Source organism: Solanum lycopersicum, chromosome 4 (assembly GCF_036512215.1).
Source record: "Solanum lycopersicum chromosome 4, SLM_r2.1".
NCBI lineage: Eukaryota > Viridiplantae > Streptophyta > Magnoliopsida > Solanales > Solanaceae > Solanum > Solanum lycopersicum.
The window spans coordinates 47,280,414-47,301,907 of NC_090803.1; the positions used below are offsets into that span (position 1 = coordinate 47,280,414).

At 34.2% G+C, this 21,494-nt stretch overlaps 1 protein-coding gene, 1 long non-coding RNA gene and 1 pseudogene across 3 annotated transcripts; 1 reads left to right on the top strand and 2 right to left on the bottom strand.

Annotated features, from left to right (window-relative positions):
- On the bottom strand, positions 1–15,984 carry LOC101247715 (vacuolar protein sorting-associated protein 26A). Of its 2 annotated transcripts, none has more exons than NM_001322333.1 (12): positions 15,809–15,984; positions 15,602–15,647; positions 15,281–15,355; positions 13,098–13,172; positions 12,910–12,982; positions 11,809–11,853; positions 10,752–10,863; positions 1,920–1,986; positions 1,331–1,375; positions 1,042–1,097; positions 583–758; positions 1–493 (listed from the first exon to the last, which is right to left on the bottom strand). In NM_001322333.1, exons 1-12 carry the CDS (start codon positions 15,892–15,894, stop codon positions 315–317), a joined length of 1,035 nt encoding a protein of 344 aa, NP_001309262.1. In that variant the 5' UTR covers positions 15,895–15,984; the 3' UTR covers positions 1–314. The 2 variants fall into 2 exon arrangements, with proteins under 2 accessions (NP_001309262.1, NP_001309263.1); NM_001322334.1 differs by having other exon boundaries at positions 2–493; positions 15,893–15,984.
- Positions 13,619–13,998, top strand: LOC138347825 (polyubiquitin-like; annotated as a pseudogene).
- A 1,855-nt stretch (positions 15,985–17,839) lies between the features above and the next one.
- Positions 17,840–20,457, bottom strand: LOC104646987 (uncharacterized). Its single transcript, XR_741155.4, has 4 exons — positions 20,323–20,457; positions 19,061–19,493; positions 18,910–18,987; positions 17,840–18,434 (listed from the first exon to the last, which is right to left on the bottom strand). It is a non-coding gene; the product is annotated as an uncharacterized lncRNA (long non-coding RNA).
- Between the last annotated feature and the right edge of the window lie 1,037 nt (positions 20,458–21,494).

Consider the following 21,494-nt stretch of genomic DNA (forward strand, 5'->3'; position numbering starts at 1 on the left):
AGAAGCAATCAAGATCAAAATATCAAATTCATCAAAGAGTACGAGCTAAAGTAGGTTCCTTATTGCTGCTTAACTTGATCACTTGTCCCTTCCCCATGTATTTCAAAACATCAACTAGAAATTTCCACTCCAATATTCATGTACACAACTGCCTACTCTATACAAATTGCAAGTATCTTCTCCCAGATGTCGCAATCTACCAATTAAAAAGACATTCTAGCACCTTTGGGGACTGGCCATCTCACTCGCATACAGAATATCACAGAATACAAAGATAGATGCAGAATAGCAAGTGCCAATATCTCTTCATTCATTCAGGAAGTTTCTTCCAGGCGAAACATCGTGATCTCTTGCTGTTTGAAGTACCGACGGTCCTCTTCGTCAACAAGAACAAGATTCAAATAGTATTTCACACTAAATTTGTTGTTGATATTGCGGTATGTTGGTGTCAGCTCATATGGACTAAGGAAGAGTCTAATGGGTATTGATTCACCTGCCAATCAAGCACAAATATCAACAAGATATAACCACACGTCAACGAAGAAGATGACTGCTCAACTACTAAAAGATGACGGAGTATACCTCTGACTGGAGCACCATCCATCAACTCAAACTTGGCCAGCGTCTCTGTTTCAACATGGGTATTTGCCCCAGAACCTGTCGATTCTCGGCGTCTAATCTCAAGATCCATGTTCTTTATCTTAATTCTTACAAGGAGAAAATATATTTTTCCTATGATAACATCTTTCAGGTGATACCTGTTATGAATTATAATGCACATTAGAAAAGGCATTTACAATCAATAGATGCTTCCATGCCCCAAAAAGAAAAGACAACCAACATATACAGAACATGCTTTTTTTTCAGGATCAAAGCGCGCACAAACACACACACTAACTAAATCAAAGCTGTTCCGCTCATGCTAAAGCAAAACTAAAACCAGGAGTTAGTTCACTTCAGTAAAGATTGCAACATTGTAATAATTGAGACGGTGGTTAGAGTGAAAATCCAAACACAATATATTTTGAACATTTTACTCACTTGCTTTTGTTGTACTCAAACTCAATATGGAGGCAATCTTCAATACCAACTTCCATCTGCAAGTTTAAACAATAGAAAATGATAAGCACCCATAGCAGTGCAATTCTCCTCAGATCTAAATGTCTCAATATAATCACCATGTCAGCCTTTTTGTTACAAGTACCATGACCATTAGTCAAACTTTTGAGTCATTTACACCCAACCCAGCAAGCTGTTTAAATTACTTTCCTTTTAATGTTTCTGTGACAATGCTACATGTAATGTAGAAAACATTAAAAAGGAATATTACCTTAATACTATTGTTGATTGATGGAGGCGGGCTATAGTTGCGCACCTGATTCAAAGAAGTCAGATAAATATCTTAGCAAATACTCAATATAGTTATACTCGAGATCTTCATGAAACAGATTTAAATTGGAAACTAACTAGAAAAAGAAATTGAGATGCAGAAACAATTATCTGATATCCAACCCTGCTTCTCCCGATTTTTTTTTCTTTTTGGTGGTTCCACCAAAATGCCCTAGCTCTTTTTTCTTTGTGATGAAGGATGAATTCTGAATGCCCTTAATATTCAAAGGAAAGAGGTAAAGGCTACTAGAATAGATGATCAAATTCTGTGCTACACTAAATGAGTGGTGAGCGTAGGCTATTAAAAGGGTGGTATGTTCGATAAAGATACCAAGAACAACAACATAACCAGTATCTATATACTTTCTTTTCTTTTCTTTTTTTGATAAAACCACCAAGAACACAAGATTGATTTAGTAACTCCAAAAATTCAAGAAATGGAAAGAAAGAAACATATGTAATTAGGACATCATGAGGTATGTCGACTATTTAAGATTGACAATATATGAAATGAAGAAAGAGAATGTTACCACGAAGTCTTGATATTCAACTATGCTACCAGCATAACCACGGCTGATAGTAATTTTAAGGATATACCTAAAGCCAGCACAAAATCCCAGAAAATTATTGTTAGTAATCTGGCATAAGATCTATCAAGATACTGACAAGACAAACATTTCAGCCAGTACATGTGAACATGGACTACCAGGAACAACAAATTAGATAACATAATTGGCACACCTACACTACACAAATAGAATGGCCATTCTTTGGTTCAATCCACCGTGATTTAATTTCAGAATACCTCCCTCAATATTAGTTCTATCTTCCATTCAGTTCTTTAAAAATTTACGTCACCCCTTTTCAAGACCTCAATAAAAAAGGTAGAATTATAGCCCACCTTTTCTCTTTCTGGTTAATTAACTGTTCCTTCATCTTCTTCTGGCTAATACAAGTCTTTTAAAAAGTAAACTCCTCACTTTCATACATTTGAGGTACGAATTAGCTCTATCTTTAATGATGACCAAACAAAACTTTCTTGATTCCATGTAAAGAAAGAGAGATGCTGAGGGAAACAGTAAATGAAGATTAATGAAAGAACAGGTTTAACATACACTGACAAGTTCAGTCAATGTTCAAAGTTCAAACATTATCAGATGCCTAGGATATAGACATTTAATAACTACTCAAAGCATCCAATTATAGGTGAATTTGAGGAAAAGATTCCTATTCCAAAATGAAAATTCTGATAAAATTAGCTTATTTATAAGAAAATGAAAACAATCTTTCTAAAGATGAGGGAAAGAACATAGCAGAAAATGATGCAAAATGCACCTTCTCAAAATAAAAAAACTTCTTCTTACACTTGGGTTTAAGGCATAAAAAGATTCTTTTTCCTAGTGACAATGATGTCAAGAGAAACTTGTGAATGCCTCGACTTAATCCACCGGTTTACCTGCTAACACCCACCAGCATAAGCATTGGGTAACTCTGCCCACCAAGCTTAGACAAATGGGATAAAATCACAAGGCTAAACTCACAGTTCTCCTCCACCTCATTGACCACTCAGCCACACCCTTGGATGCAAGGCACAAAATGAAATGTTTCATACCTCTTTTACTTCTTTTCCTTCCTACCTCACTCTATCATCTCCAATTTTCATTCTCATCTTCATTCAACTATTTTCTCTCCTTAATCAATTAGGCAATGGTTATGATGGTGAAATTGGTTGGTGGTGTTGATGGTAAAGCCTAAAAATGTGGTGATTGGCAATGAAGTGGCAGTTGGAAGCGGTGCTAGTTGTGATGGTGGATGTGGTTGACATCAGGGATTGATCACAGTGGTGGTAGTATTTGAAAGTGGTGGTGGAGGTGGTGGCGACAGCGACTATGTTGGTGATCAAAGAATGTGTGGTGGCTGATGATGTGATAGTGGTATTTGGCTGCGGTACTACCATACTAGCTAAGATGGCAAAGTTAGTTGGTAGTAGGGATTGGACGTAGTGGTGGTATAGGTGGCGATGGTCACGAAGGTGGCGGCAATGGATATAATTATAATGATGGAAGTGATAGGTTTGTGTGGTAATGGCTTACAGTAGTGGTTGGCAATGACGGTGGTTGTTACTTGTTAGTGGTGGTTGTGATGACAGAGATGGTTGACGAGATAATGGTGGTTGACAATGGTGATGGCGATTGTGGTTGATAAAGACCCAGGGGGTGGTGTTTAAATTGACTTATTTTAAATAGGTTTTGGCTTTTGAGCTCTTTTATATTTGGATGTGTTTGGGAAAGACAATTTTTTAAGCACCTACTTTTAGGCCAAAAAAGTACAAAAATAAGCTAAAAAGTATAAACTTGGGTATGACCAACTTATGGCTTTTAGCTTTTAGCTTATAAGTTACTTAAAGAAAGTCGATCCAAAAAAAAACCTAATTAAATGCTTAAATCCTACTAAAACAAATGCACTTAATGGCCTAAGGTGTGAACCATTCATATTCAAACCTCCATTAAGTACAAACAAATGAGACTTGAGATCTTATGGCATGTCCTTCCATACCATTTTATAACTACATGATGTCAGCACTATAAACTTTCAAAAGAAGGTGCTCCACTTCATCCTAATCCCAATTTTCAACCGATCTTTGAAAGATACATCCATTGGATAAAGACATGGAAATCACTCCTACATTGAGAATTTTAAATCACTAGTGCTCATTACTCTGGATATCCCAATATATGTGACACTCTATCCTATTTTAGTCAATCCCAAAAATAATGACATTTTTCTATATTGAATATTAATTTTACTTTAAACTTACAATATTACCCCTAATGAGAAGGTTTATAGCGTAGAAATTTCGATGACTAGTTTTAGACCACAAATTTCAAAAAACTTCCCTTTTCTCTTGAACTGTGTGCCTAATAAAATATTTTCACATAAATCAGGACGAAAGGAGTATATAATACCTGACTCCAAAATATATATTATTCTACAGATCACACTATGCACGCTACACTCACTCATCTAGCTTTCCTATAGAAATCGCATCAATACCTTACAAAGGACTATCCATCTTCAAAGGAAATTTTGACGATAGAGTTGAGTTAAACAAGGAAAGAGCCCATATGGACTAGATGGATCCAGGGCTACATCAGAGTGAATCCTAAGCATGGCTAGGACAATTGTTCAATTGGGTTTTGTAATGCTTGGACAACAAGATATTAGTTGCAGAAATAGGAAAACCTTGAATATCAAAGGTAGCTACATCACTGCAAAGAGATACTACTATTGACAGTTTGGTGTGATTTTTTCAGAATTGGTATCATTGAGATTTACTTATCTGTATATACATGTTGAGTCAGCATAAGTAGTTATAGCTAGAACTAGTTAGTACTAATGTTTGTCTGTTACACAATTAACTAACTATTGAATTAGATTAGTGACAGCTAATTGACAATTGTATAAGACCATCTCCAACCCAAACACAACCATATTTTGGTGTAAAATTCGGTGTTTTGGTGCTACGACCCAACACTAATTCTTACGCTATTTTAGTGTGTAAATAGTGTTGCACCAAATTTTTGTATCTTTTTTTGATTATTTTATTATTATTCATACTATATAAAACTTTTGAAAAAATATAATAAAAGTATAACAATATAATAATAATGAAAGAAGAATATAAAGAAAATATTCCTTTTTAGTGTACAATTTAGTGTAGTGGGTTGGAGATGGTTTGCACTAAAATACTGTAAAATTTACCATGTGCCTACTCATGATAACTACAAAGATTCCATCACCATGGTGGATGACCATAGCAGATCGACATGGACACAATTGTTAAGTTGTAAGAGCAATGCTCTACAAGTGATCAAGACTTCCCTTTACATGATTGAAAATCAGTTTAGCACCACCTTGAAAAATATCAGATCAGACAATGGTCTTGAATTTGTAGACAATGAAGCTACTTCTTTCTTTTTATCAAAATGCATTGTCCATCAAAGGTCTTGTCCTTACGCCCCACAACAAAATAGTGTGAGTGAAAGTAAATAAATACTTGCTTGAGACAGCCAAGGTGTTGTGGATGCGAGGAAGTCAATTAATTTAAGTATTTAATTATATTTTTAAGTAGATTTATTTGTTATTTAAGTAACTTTATTTATTATTCTAGAATGGAGTTTATGTTTCAAAGTTTCATAAGGATTAGGTTCAGCTTTAGTTATGAGTTTGGAATAGGCTAGGTCTCCTACTTTCATAAGAATTATGCTTCATATTGATGTAATAAGACTCCGACTTAAAAAGAATTTCGATGAATAAATCAGAAAATCATATTTCAGCAAAAAGCAAGAGACTAGAGTTCTCTTCCATTGAACTCTAAGGTTTCAGTCTCCCTTTGAGAGCTGAAGAGATCAAAGCTCTGTTTTTTAATGAACTCTAAGGTTTCAGTCTCCCTTTAACAAGCTGAATTTATATATCACCATGTGAATCAATACTTCCATAAAGATTCATAACACAAGGCCCTAATGTTCCAATCACATTTAGCCTTATTGGGGAGAGTGCATTTTGATAGCCACTCATACATAAATAGACTTCCTACTACCCATCTGAAGGATAAATGTCCCTTTCAAGTCATCTATGGGAGAAAACCTCTTTATTCCTCTTTGAAAAGTTTTGGATGCCTTTGCTACCCAACAATACCAAAAGTCCACAAAAACAGATTCGAACCTACGACAACACCTCACATTTTCGTTGGTTACCCATTTGAACAAAATGATACAAGACACTGAGCCTAGATACTAAAAGGACAAATATTTCGAGAGATGTGATGTTTCATGAGAATGTTTTTCCATTTGCATTTGCTCGCGGAAGCTTTATTTAATTTGATTTCCAAGTCCTTGAGTTCAATTCTTGTTCATCATTCAAATCCTCCTTCCCATCCTATTAATAATGATGATATGTTTGTGCTTGCACCTCATTCAAGTGACCAAGAAAGTCTAAGTATCACAAACACTAATTCTTCACACTGTACATTCATATGACAATGTGGTACATTCCACTGGGACACCCAAGACCACATTCCAAACCTCATTAATGAAACGCATGTCCTAAGAAAGTCTAGTAGAAATCATACAACCCCTGCTTAACTATCATTGCCCTACCAAAACTACCAACCAGCACACCATATCCCTCTCCTTAAGTGCTCTGTTTTTACAAAATTAGAACCTCAACCCTAATGGCTTAACATCTGATAGTCAAGTTTTGTTACAAAATGTGCGCCACCATAGTGAACCTTCTTCTTATAAGGTAGCAGCTCTTAATCCTGCTTGACAAACAGCCATGACTCAGGAGTTTAAAGCCTTGTATGCAAATCACACTTGGGACTTAGTTCTCCTACCAACAGGCAAGAAAGCCATAGGTTGCAGGTGGATCTACAAAGTGAAACATAAAGCAGATGGCACCATGAGAGGTCTAAGGCTAATTTAGTAGTAAAGGGATACACTCAACAAGCAGGGATAGACTACACAAACTTTTTTCCATGGTTGTAAAGATGACAGATGCCAGGTCTTTGATTGCCATTGTTGTAAAAAAGGGTTGGGAAATCTCTCAACTTGATGTATACAATGTTCTTTTTCATGGGGACTTACATGTACAAGTGTATATGGAAGCACCTATGGCCTTGTTCTTGACACTACAGGCATGGTATGCAGGTTAAACAAATCCTTATATGGTTTAAAGAAGGCTAGTAGACAATGGTATGAGAAACTCACGGAAGACTTATACTCCAGAGGATATGTTCACACAGTCAATAAATACTCTCTATTTCACAAGAAGTCCAAGACATCCATCATTGCTTTTGTGGCCGTTTATGTAAATAATGTTAGGAGATCATAGCTTCAAAAGAATTCTTAAATGATCTGTACAAAACTTAGGATTTGGGCAGACTTTGCTACTTTTTGGGATTAGAAGTGTTGTATACAGATGATGGGACCATCATTTCCCAGAGAAAGTTTGCTTTAGATCTTCTGAAAGAATATGATTGTATTGACTGTCCCTGTATCAATTCTCCTCTTGATCCCAAACTGAAACAAAGGCTAAGGAGGTCACCTATTTCAGATCCTGCTAACTATAGGAAATTGGTGGGGAAGCTTAATTTCCTCACAAACACCAGGTTAGATATATCTTATGGTGGACAACATTTGAGCCAGTTTATGCAGGATCCCAGAGAACCTCACTTACAAGCAGCTTTTCATTTGCTGAGGGATCCTCCTTTCAATTAGTCTAGATTGCACTGTCAGGCTGTGATTCTGAGTGGCAGCTTATCCAAATTCCAGAAGATCTATTTCAGGTTACATTGTCTTGGTTGGCAATAGCCCTGTCAGCGGGAGATCCAAGACAAGAAATTGTCTACTTATCTTCAGCCAAGGCAGATTCAGGTCCTTCAGTAAGCTTGTACATGAGTAGGTTTAGTTGAGCAGAGTTTTTGAAGAACTGACTGTGTCATCTCCTAAACCATATGTAGTATATTGTGACAGCCAGTCTGCCATTCACATCGCCAGGAACCTTGTGTTCCATGAGAGGACTAAGAACATATAAGTGGACTATCATTTTGTGCGCAATAACCTTCATGAGGGTCTTGTGCCCTTGCATCATGTGGCCACAACTGATCAACTAGCAAATGTTTTTACTAAGGCCTTAACAGGCCTCAGACATTCAGTTGTACTTGGCAAGTTAGATGTGAAGAGCACACCTCCAACTTGAGGGGAGGTATTGAAATTTACTTATCTGTATATACATGCTGAGTCAGCATAACTAGTTAGTGCTAGACTGCTAGCGTTAGTTTGTTACACAGTTAGTTAAGTAGTTAGTGGATTAGATTAGTGACAGCTAATTGACAATTGTATAAGGAACTGGTAATGTGTATATATTCAAGTACATTCTGTCAGAAATGAAGTTGGGCATTATCATCTTTCCAAAATATCTCTCTAGGGTGCTTCTATGGAGCCATTGGCACATTGTTGCTTCTTAGTCACATCTGCAGCAACTTCAACTTAGTTTTGATAGTACTGTTATCTTCAGCATTGAGAATGCTAGCCACCATCAAAAATTGTTATGAAGAAAGTAGACTCCAGCTTTACAAAGCTACTAGAAATTCTACAAACTCCTCTATTTCCTCTATGCAGTTCTGTTTACACCAAAAAAATAAGGTTACCAGACAGTTCCATTGACAGTTTGGTGTTATCGAAGAGTCATTGAAGAGCAAATACTTTCATGGCTGAGTTACTCTGATTCTAATTATTATCTAAGGATATAGAACAAAGAAGCAGACATAAGCAAATGGGAGATTTTGAAAAATTCGCTTCTTAGAGAAAGAAGCTAGTTAGAGAGAGAAGATCTGATTTCTCACTAGAACTTGTGCTCTGCAAAACTCATTGATGTTTAATTTACCAACTTTGATCACTTTTTGGTCCTTCCACTCAATTTCGTCTCTCATCCCTCAAATCATATATATGTATATATGTGGGTTCCATTAGATTTTTGTCATCTAAGACCGAGCTGCTACGTTTGTTCGCAGCTAAAATCTATTTCTTCCAATCTGCTTGTTCATAGTGATCTAGTTACAAAGCTAACTTAAGACTAATATATGGAAGAGAAATGTAAGTTCAATCATCAAAGTCTCTCTATTGTCTGCATTCTTCATTTTTGCTGGAAAGCAAACGTTCTACCAGCCTGTGCAACTGTATTGACTAATGGAAAGGAAGAAGGATTCTGTAAAAGCTGAGATATTGAGAATAGAGGTTTGTCCTTATATTTTGTATAATTTAGATGTCTACAAAATGTGAACTCCTGGGCAGTAGGACTATTGTAGGTGAATTTGCAAATGGATTAAACTTTCTAGACTCCTAAACTGTCTACATGAGCTGGTCCAGAGAAATTTTAAATGAGTTAGTACCAAGTAATGCTGTTCTTGACAGTAAAATTTTACTCTCTCCTATCCCCCAAAATGGTTGGGGGGTGGGGGGAGGGGGGAGGGGGGGGGCTAAGTTGAATTGTATAAGGGTGAAAACATGACCAAGGGCAAGGGACACAAAAGGGTGGCTAAAACTAATAGGTTGGAGAAAGAGTAATGATAAAGGAGAGGTACAAATCAGAAATTTAAGAAACAAAGTTGGAGTGCTTTTCTCTTTTGTATTTAATACCTTAACTTTAGTGGCCATATATCTTATCGCAAGAGTAAGATGGGCATTCCCTAATATTCTGATTCGTTAATTAACTCGAGACAAATTAATGAGGAAAGTTTAGTCTGGTTATCACCTTTAGCTTAAGGGAGTACTTCAAACATAATACGCTATCCCCATTCATATGCTTGTATTTGTCCTGTCAAACACAATATAACATGATTTCTATTTTCTAAGAGAGAATACGAGAAGCTTTTCTTCTGAAAATAATTACATGATTCGACTTCATATCACCTCAACTTGCATAATTTGATTGACACAGCCATATTATCCATATGGACCATAATTTCTCTGGGAAAGAATAGATAATCAGCTAGCCACCAACTTTCCCTGTAGTCACCAATGGTATAATCTGTTTGATCATGTCACAGAGATCCTCCAACAAGTCAACACTCTTCTTATATGATAGCAAGATAGAAAATGCAACTTGGAGGGAGGATTACAAAGTTGCGGACAGACTAGCATCCCTAAGCCATAATCCTACCAATGCACAAATATATTCCCAATTCAATGCCATTCCAGGAATAGTTAAAGGTCTTCTCAACATGGACAGATGGAAATTTCCTTCGTTTAGAGCCAAGAAATGTAACTCGAGTTTTTGGATCTATAATCCCCCATGATCCTCTCTCCCCTTTAGAGTTGTTGGATGTTTAGTTGCTAAATTTTTTATTTTATTTTTTTGCTCATCCATATGTTTGGTTTACTAATGTAACAAATCTCTTAGGAAGGATAGGTTTGCCCTCCTTCCTCAATTGTAATTTTCTTCCGGTAGCAATAAAAAAGCCGTTCCCTTGGGGAAAAAAAGGATGGAAAATGCAACTTTAGATATCAGAAAAACTCTGCAATCTGTTTAGATAACAAATAACTGTAGCTTCAATTAATTGATAATTTTCATAAAAATTAATCCAAAATGCAAAACTGGGACAAATAAATCAGGAAGTATAATGCCCAAGCTTAGAGGAATGATCACCAGTCTAGATTCAAATCTATGTAGAGTACGAAATGAATCTCGATGGAGGAAACAAACAACTATATCGTCACTTCATCAAAACAAAGCAAGGAAAAAACAGTATAGATAAAAGTATCATATATACGCTGCAATGTTCGAAAACAAAAGAAACTTACCTAAGTCGAACATTAACCCCATTATATGTTTCATAGGGCATTTCAACAGTTGAAAACTCAAAAGGATATGTTTTCCTTTCATAAATTTCACCAGGAACATCCAGTTCTCGGACTACAAGGATAAACATTAAATGGAGTAAATGAAGCAATACGAGGAAAGAAAACCAGTGACAAACAAGAACCATAACAAAAGTTTGAGAAGTATAATTCTAAATGGATGTCGAAGCAGTAGATCTGAGTATTCTATTTCAAACAACTTGTAGCACCTAAATAGCATACCCACCAATACCAAACTTACATACCCCCTAAACAACAGCTCAAACTGATAATGACCAACGTATTGCAGTCCAGCAAAGACAAGTAGCACAACTTCAGAAATAAACATGCAACAATTGCCAATGGAAGAACATCAAATTTTTTGGGGTCTCTGAAACAGTTGTGTCTCTGAACAATGGATAACTAGAACAAAGGGAAAGGTTTAAGCAAAAGAATGAACAGGGCAGCCTGGCACCACGACAATGCTGTAATGTTCGTTAGAACAGCAGTAGATGAAATAGGGGAAAGAGAGTCTAGCAACCTCAACTAAATTTCCTGGGAAAAACCACTAAAGGAATGCTGTATAAAGAACCTAAGAACAAAAGTGGCTATGCAAAAATAATAGAAATTAATCCTGATTCTACATTCTCTACTATGAAGCAACTAAAATATTGAGAACCTGAAAAAAATTTCCAAGTCCAGCTAAATCTGAAGTTAAATGAAATTGGGTCTACAGCTTATAAGTCAACTCCTAACACAAGTAAAGTGAGAAGAAAAGAGAAACATTAGACTACTCATCTAGGTCCCATGAACAGGAAATATGGAAACTCACAGAAAAATCAACATACTACAATACCCATACACACTATAAACTTAACATAATCTGACCTGACAGTAGCTCATAAGTCAGAACAGTTAAATTTAAACAAGAAAACCAGTACAGCATGTTTTTACAGGTTCACCCAGCTAAGGAATAAATTATCTCTTCAGTCTCCACTTGCATCATGTATGAAATACTCACCAAGGGAGGTGAAGTCGTAAAAGTTCCCCCTGTCAAAGTACATTTCTGCACAAGAAAAATATTGCAACATGAATTAATTCTCCATTGCAGGAGTATCAGGAAAAAAGAGTTAGAAAACCACAGATATGCAACAAGTAGATTGCTGCATAGAAAGATAAGGTCTAAAAACGAAACAATTATACCAACAAATAACCACACATGTATCTGAACTAAAAATTTATAGCAAAGGAAACATGAACGTACAAGTGAGAAGCTGCAAGAAGGAAGCTTTACTTTCCTTTTTGGATAAGTCAAGCAGATGTTCAAATTGTCCAATGCAGTTTAGCCGTTAAAAGAAGATACACAGAACAATTATACCAGCAACCAAATATTTACCTGAACGAAATAGTAGTATCAAACTAAGAGGGTGTTTGGATTAGCTTATTTTTAAAGTGTTTTGGCTTTTATGCTCTTTCTATATTTGTGGTATTTGGGAAAGATAAAAATGTGCATTTAAGCACTTACTTTTAGGCCAAAAAGTACAAAAAATAGGCTAAAATTTGGGTATTCCCAACTTATGGCTTTTAGTTTATAAGCTGCTTTTAAAAGACAATCCAAACATCCTCTAAAACCTACATTGGAAAGCTAGTTTTTCCTTTTCTGAAAGGCATACTAGTTCCAAACACATATTGGAACATTATAACCATAAATGACATTGCAACCGTTAAAGAAGGAGATAGCCAAGCTTATTTATTGAAATTTAGGATAACTGACAATGAAGATATAAGCATACGGACTGAAAACTGCACTTATTTCTCAGGTTGAACTGCAAGAAGCGTACTGCCTATGTTACAGATAAACAGAATTTCACCGTAACCTTAGCTTAGATTGCCAGTAACACAAAGTGGTTACCTTAGTCCAACCCACCTTGAACCCTAAATGACAGAAAAGGAAAAAAGTAGAAAGCAGATAGCGGAAAGATTGGGCATATTGATATGTGAAGTTCAAATTACAAAAGATCAATGTAATTTCATTCGCAATCTGTGCACTTGATTCGAGGACACGAGACTGCAATGCATGAGTAATAAAAGCTGTTTTAAATTGTCACAAGTTAAAGCTCACCTATCTGACCAAGAAGCTCAACTTTGATCCCATTATGTTCAACCTTCTTCCCTGATACTGGTTCTACAGAAATCTGAAGTCATACGAAACTATATTCTCAAAGAAAGGTCCTGAAACAAATAGATACTTTTCTACAAGTACAAATAAAGAGTATCATCAGAATCATTAGTATGCTACATAAATAATACCTTTCCAGCAATGTTTTCTTGACTTTGGAAAAGTGGGACCATAACAGTTTGACCATTTTCCTTCTTCAAGGGGACCTAACAGAAAATAGTACAACAAGAAAGCAGTCAACTTGTAGAGTCAACAAGTCTCCAATTTTATTTTATTTTGAACTTGGAAACTTTGTATTATATCACAAAACAATACATGCGCCGTACTGTAACCTTATATACAAGTGTACTCCTGATTTCACTTCTCTACGCCTAAATTGAGTCTAACACATCAATATTAGAGACTGTGTCATTAGAGTATAACTGATTACACCAAAAGACAAAGTAAAATGCAGTTTAGTTTAACTTTATGCACATCGTTCTCTATGCTCTCAAAACATCTTGAATCCCTTTCATTCCAAACTGCCCAACCCAACAAGTCTCCAATTTTGTTTTGACACTTCTTCAGTTGAGATAGGTTGCACCTATTTTTTTTTCTTTTCTATTTTTTACTTTCCAGATAAGTGAAGTAGGTTGCAAGGAGAAGTAGGAAAATGCAGATATTCATGAAAACTCTGACCAGTAAAACCATTACTCTGGAGGTCGAATTCAGCAATACTATCGACAATGCTAAGGCCAAGATACAAGACAAAGAAGGATCCCTCCAGACCAGCAAGATATTCGTGAAAACTCTACCAGTAAAACCATTACTCTGGAAGTCGAATTCAGCAATACTATCGACAATGCTAAGGCCAAGATACAAGACAAAGAAGGAATCCCTCCAGACCAGCAAAGGCTGATTTTTGCTGGTAAGCAGCTCGAGGATGGCCGCACCTTGGCGGACTACAGCATCCAGAAAAAATCAACTCTACATCTAGTGCTAGACTTTGTGGTGAGAATCATTGGGTCATCGTTGACGGACGGCTTTGGCTAGGAAATAGTATACAATCAGGAAAAGATTATATGCCGCAAGTGCAATACTCAGTTGCATCCTCGTGCTGTCAGTTGCCGCAAGAATAAGTGTGAACACAACAACCAGTTGAGGCCTAAGAAGAATATGAAGTAATGCATAATTCCTATTGCTGCCGACTTGTAGTTGCTTGGATTTTCTTATAAAGAAAACATTTCACTTGGATTTATTGTTGGATTTCCTGTTACTTTTACCTTAGAGATTAGTTGACTTGTATTTGGGGGGTATTGAAGAGTTTTTGCTACTTTCCTAGTTCTTGCAGGTGCCCAATCTTTATCAATTACTTAGCTGTATGATCTTATAAATAAATTTATTTTAAAAAAAAAAAATAGGTTGCATTTATTTACATGCATATTTTAAGGCAGTACATCTTGTTACACAGTACATATGCTTTACACTAATTAGACACATAATTACAGCATTCATCGGATCTGGACTTTGATATTAAACTTCTCCTTTTAAATATTTTTGGAGGTGTGTCCCAATAATGGAAAATGTAATATGCTAATTGATACTACTCCCTTTAAAGAACAACTCTATCCAATTCCCTGACTTTAAGTTACTAAATAAGGTATATTCTCCATCACATAGACATTATACATACATTATCTTCTGTCACTTTTTGTCTTTTGGCACAAGTATAAACTGGGTTTGTGGTTTAATGATTTTTGAATATCTTAACAAGGAGGTGTCATGTCCTTTTTTCTGATAATTACATTGTATGTCATGCAAAATAGTTTTTCTTGTTTAGGGGAGGGCCGGAGGGGGATAGGTTTTGTCGTATAACAATAGTACAAGATCAAATGAAATTTCATAGACAGCAAGCAACAAGGTTGAGCTTTGATACACAATCGATTAATTTATATTAAGGAACACGATCATTAGCAGCATATTGATCATCAAAGAGGGGGGGGGGGGGATATTTCATGGAACAACAGGCTTCTATATAAGCCGAACCAAAGAATATGTATTTCAGCTACTTGTTCTCATCCAGGTTGTGAAGCTGATGTTGAGAAATTTCTGCCAATTGGCTGTCTAACATGACTGAAGACAAAAGTGTTTCTACTATTATGATTAAAGCTCCTGATCAGGTAATAGAATAAAAATCATAAAACTAATAAGCACATTCATGAGCTAAAGTTGCTATATGTAACTGTTGAAACTATTTCACCAATATCCACCAAAGGCATCATCTTTATTGACAAGTGTTATATGCATGGTCAGTTCTAAGAGACTGATAACTTACCTGTTTGCGGGATTTTCCATCACCAAACGTGATTGAGATGTTGCATGCTGGCTTGAACGCTCCAATAATGTAATTCTGCAAGAAGTAGTCCAATCATTTCAAAGAGCATAAATTATGGCATTTGTCTTAAAAGTTGGCATATTATGCATTTAGATTGCATACAGATTAAATTAAACAGCATATATGAATGTGGGACATATAGCTGATGTTGAAATTGAAAGGCCAATTACTCATCACACATAGGTAATTACATTACACATACATATACTTGTGCATAAGAAATATATGCCCAACAAGAATAAGCAATTGGTGAAACTTTACCATGCTAAAAGAAGTGAATAGTGGACCAAAATCCTCTTGGAAGAATCTGCAAATGACATAGTTCAAGATTACTTAAAAGTTAGAGCGCAAGACAATGAAATCAAAACCCTAAAACCACTAAAGCAGTGACTTTAGACCCCAAAAAATAAGAGCCTCCAACGAATCAAGAAACCCCCAAATTCAGTTCGATCAAATGCAAAAACATACCGGAGATGCACAATTCGAGCAAGAGACAAGATTAAAGGAAGAACCAAAAGCACTGAGCAGACAAAAGATGAAGGAGATACATACATAAAAGAGACGACCAGATCTGATGGAGGCGATGTAAAATGGAGTATAAATGGTGAGAAGCACCGTGTAGCACACTGGAAGAAAATGTTATTACTATTAATTAGAAAGTTCAATTCAATTTATATGTATACCATTTTAGATAGTAACTGGCTTATTTATTCTGTTACATTTTTTAAGGTCCGGCTAATTTTTATAGTTAAATTAGATAATTTTAATATTTTATATAAAAATTTAAATATTTAAAAATTATATAATAATATTATAATTGTAACTATTTCATATCAATACGATGGAGAAGTACATTGTAATGCTAATCAATATTTTTATAGTTTGACTTTAAAAAAAATTGTGATAATTAAAAATAGATATAGTAATATTTTATTTTTTGAAATCAAGTTTTAAATAAATAAACATAAATTAATTTATTTTTATTAATCAAATTGATCAATGAACAAGAATGTTGGTCAAATTCATATTTTCAAAAAAAGCATACACACGGTATGGAGGGAATATAATTATGATTAAAAATCGTTGACAAATAGATTTACAAATACTTGTTATTTCTTAATTTATTTTTGTTTGAATCAATCGTGTTTTAATATTGACTTTGTAGATTGTCTTCAATTCTTTGAGAAGTTTTATTAAACATTTCATCTCAAACTACTTGGATTATCAAATAATTAATTTTTCTTTAAAAAAAAACATCATCTTAATTTGAATGAACTTCTAAAGATAGCAATCACTACAATATGATTTTTGTAATTAAAAATATTATATAAGTAAAAGAATGATAATCCAATTCGCATATTTAATGAAATGAAGTCTTGATTTTAATTTGAAATACTTTAAGAATAATTATTTCTATTTTATGTAACAAAAATTCTATTGAAAATGTTTCAATACTATAAGCAATAAGAGAGCTATAAATCTTTTTATTGTTATGTAACGTATAATAATTTATAAATGTTTATTATTGTGCAAAAATTGAAGTTATCAATATGGGTTAGTCCACCTATTCGAGCTAACACATACAGGCTTTATAATTTGACGGGTCAGATCAGGCTAACCCATATTTTGTGTGAGCCAGAAAATGGTCAGCTCAGCCTACAAATACGTGGATTACGGTTTTGCCGGGCCAACCCTCTTTTCTTAAATATTGACAAGGCAATATTACATGGTGTTAGTATTACTACTTGTTAATGAAATCCGCAAATAAAATTATCATTAAGTTTGATTTCGATTAAAAACATAAATAGCTAAATAGAAATATTAACCTAATTGTTTTCAATGATCATAATAAAGCACAAAAAATATGACAATATTTCATAGGTTACGACCTATCACTAATAGAAGTTTGTTGTTTGCCGACTGCAAAATTGATCGGAACATAGTTGAAAATGGAGTTTTTCGATGTCTTTCCAACTACTTTTGAGTAGTCGGTAGATTGAGCTTTGAAAAATACTTGCCAACTACAACAGTCGGAATTCGACGACTATCGTAGTCACAATACATAAATTAAAACCCGATCATTAAAGTACACGAACTGCTGACTATTATAGTCGGAAAGCTAGTAAAATAATATTTTATTATTTTAAATACTACCTACTTTGTAGTTGGAATATTTGTTAAATAATAATTTATTAATTTAATAATATCTACTACGGTAGCCGTAGTAGCTAAATAATTAAATAATTAATTAAACATTTTTTGATTACTGTGGTTGCCATTTATTAATCATGTAAGTACTTTTCGACTTCTACAGTCGATAGAAATAATTACTATATCAACTTTTTAGGTGATCTTCCGACTATTGTAGTCGAAATTATATAAACAAAATACTATAAGAAAGTTATATTTTAATATATAGAAAAATATTGTTCATTTTGGTATACCACCTGCTAAATTATACCTCCATCCATAAAAATGTAACATGACAATAAAACCAAATATCTAACACATTCCTAAACATTCAAATTCCACTTTAGTCTGAAAGTTCAAGCTCCATCAAAATCAAGTCTAATAAGTATACATTTTTGTTCGAAATGGAAGTAAATAGTTTCAAACAAGTCTAAAATGTCATAGTAAATGTCTAATAAACCGGAACATAATCTAAACTTTATCAGCTTCGGTCTCTTCATCACCATCCGAGCCATATGTTTCTCCTTGAACTTTTGCACTTTAGCATAATTAGCTTTAGATCTTTGAAGTCGTTCTATTAGCTTTGAAATCTCTATTCGCATTACTTCCATTTCTGTTAAAGTTTGAGAAGTAGACACCAAACAACAACGACGATGGGTTACATGACAAAGGTTGTACTCCAAGCTCGTAAACTCTTTCTTTCTTCGCACCTCCTATCACATTTTTCAATATTGAAGTAATATCATCATATGTTAGCTGGGTTGTGGAACCATCCCAGAAGTAGTAGGACTCAGATGTCCATATAGATGTCCATATTGAAATAATATCATTTGTTTTCAATTTTTTCAGAGAAGAGGATTTTCTCTCAAAATATTGCAATGCTTTCTCTGGTTCCAGTCTCAACCTTCATTAAAAGTATCAAGAATCAATGACTGACTCACACAAGATAAGTAATATAGTAAAACATCAAAAACAGTGCTTAGTCACATCTATTAATAATGAACATTGCAAGACTCAGACCACTGAAGTATAAAACAAATCTTTGATTAATATTAGCTTCTGCAACAATAATCAGTTACTTAGACAATTTTCAATCACATTGAAAGTTAATTTCTTGCTTATTCTTACTACTTTAAATTATTTCCTTCACCAACCACATGACATATGAAATCTATCAATTCTCCTAAGTTGTTTTCTTTTCATTTGAGTATAAGCTCTAACACTTCTGGTACAACATGTGGAAAATTTCCAGAATTTTTAGTGGTCATGACAAAAGTATGCAAATATTTCCGTTGAGATATGAAGTTTTATAAATTAAAAGTTTAGTAAGCTTCTAAGAAAGTCTCTATATTATAGCGAAAACTACAAAATATACTAACCTATTCTCTCTGTAGTTATATCATGAACCTTTATTAGCCACCACCTAAACCAGTTCAACACAATTTTAATACACAACCCTGCAAAAAGTCAATTATCGGAACATATTTTGAGCAGAACATTACGGAAAAAAAAGATAAGAATTCCACAAACCAGTTTGCTAACTCTTTCTCCAAACATAATTTCAAATTCTGGTGGCTTGTATGGTCTAGAAACCTAAGAAGGGAAAGAGTCAGACCAATTAGAATGTTGACACCATCATCAACAAGAAGATGCAAACAGTAAAAGATCATATGTATACTGGCAATTTGTGAAGATGACAAATTATTTATGTTTGCTTGGAATCAAGTGTTGAATTCTTATTGTAATTTTTGGTTGTTGCCTGCTATTATTATTGTTGGGCCAAGCTAGCAGGCTAGATTGGGTCAAGCCATAGCCACCAGGTGGCTTTGAAGTTTACAATGTTGCAGAGCTTCCAGCCACCACCAGCAGTAGCAACTAGCATCCATGCTTTGCAAATGCTGCAGACCTGCACAACTGCAACGCCACCAACAACCATGCTTTGCAATGCTGCAGACCCGCACAGCTGCAATGTTGCCAGCAGCAAGCAACATGGTCATGCATTGCAATGTTGCATAATTGATTATCCTCATTTTAATTTTTATTTGCTCCTAAAAATCATTTTATAGATGCTGAATGCTCAACCCTAATATTGCAAACTATAAAGAAAGCAGACTAAATATGGTACCAAAATATCTACAGCATCGAGTTTTAGAACACTAAATCTAAATTCGCAATAACAACAAGAAATAATTTTTTTTTGGCATATAACAACAAGAAACTATAGCTATTAATTTGGACAGAAAACTAAAGCAAAACAAGAAAATCGAACACAAAAGTAAGACGAGCAGTAAAGATTAAACACATCCTCTGTACATTGAGTTTTTTTGATATTGTTAGCTTCCTTAACCCTTTACATGTTGATGCTTGATGGTAGTCGTCAAGATCACAACCCGTGAACAGTAATATCTAGAACCAAAAGAAAACATGAAAGCTTTAAATATGATACGAAATGAGAGGAGTCGAGTAGAGAAGTTTTTGAACTCCAAGGATTTTTTCTTTCTTTGATTTTCATTCCTCCATTGATTATCCCTCAATCGAGGGAGGAATAATCAATCACATGAATATTTCCCCAAATCGAATCAAACAAGCTAATTATAGTGAGATTCTAACAAAAATAATTCCAGTAATGTCACGATTTGAACTTTAACACAAGCAGAAAACAATTAATCATGAAGGTGAGCAAGTTGCTAAACCTAGAAATAAGAAATTTACAGTACCTCTCTAAGACGATGTCAAAATTATTGAAATTAAAACCCCAAAGACGACAATTAGCAAACAATCGATTACCGTACCTCTCTAAGATGACGACAGTAACCTCTCTGATGAAAATGTTGTTCAATGCTAAGCCAAATCAAATAGTCAAAGTTAGGAACCTCTATAAGACGACCGCAGTAACCTTTGCTAAGAACCCAAACAGATTTAATAAAAAAGAAATTTTTTTCTAATAAAAGAGTTAGCTAGTGATTTTAAAATAATAACTATTATATTAGTCGAAAAATAAATTAATTTTAAACTAAAAATATTATTAAAGGGCCGACTATAGTAGTCACCATTTATAATATTTTAAAAATTATTAAATAAGTTTTTGACTACTAACCGGTAACTGGTCAATTATTTTTTTAACTTCATTTCACAAAATTTTACGAACTTAATAGTCAATATAATGGTCGAGTAAAATTATTAAAAATTAGAAAAATATAAATCTTAATTTCCCGATTACAGTATACGGAATAACAACTAATATACCGACTACACATTGTAGTCAACAGTCGTAGTCGGAAATAGCTTATTTCTGCAGTGATTCCCTAGGAATTTTAGGGAATTTTAATTTTACGTAGTACATGTTTTATAAACATAATTTGTATTTAAATTGTGATATTTCAAACTTTAAACAGATTTTGAGTTTAGACTCTTGTTATTTTTAATACTCTATTTTATTTTTATTTTTTAGTTAATTTTTATTTGTCCCACGGGGCAGTCCTATCCATATTTTCTAAGTCCCAAAAATTGGCAGTCTTATTCTGGTTGGGTTAAAAAACTCTTTCCTTAAATAGACTCCAAAAATCATAGTGTAGCCCTATCAAATCACGAATTAGTTCTCTAGACAAACTATTACAAGAAATGGTATATTGTCAATTGAAAAGGACAAAATAATTATTAAATTATAATCAATGACAATATATTTTTAAAATTTAAGAAATTAATTTCTTAAAAAATAAAATAAATAAACGCAACTCTCTTTTCTAAATTTTGGTTTAAGATCACCAGTTCTGGTGTGTCCCCCTAAATTGTGTGCTATGAATGTATTTGTAAAAGACTAATTTTTTATAATGTTCAAACTATTGACACGTTTTATGGCAGTAAAATCTGGCAATAGTAACATAGTTACATTACTCCAGTTAAAAAAATCTAAATCAAAATAAATGAAAGCCAAATACTTTTCTTCAAAATCTACTTATTATGT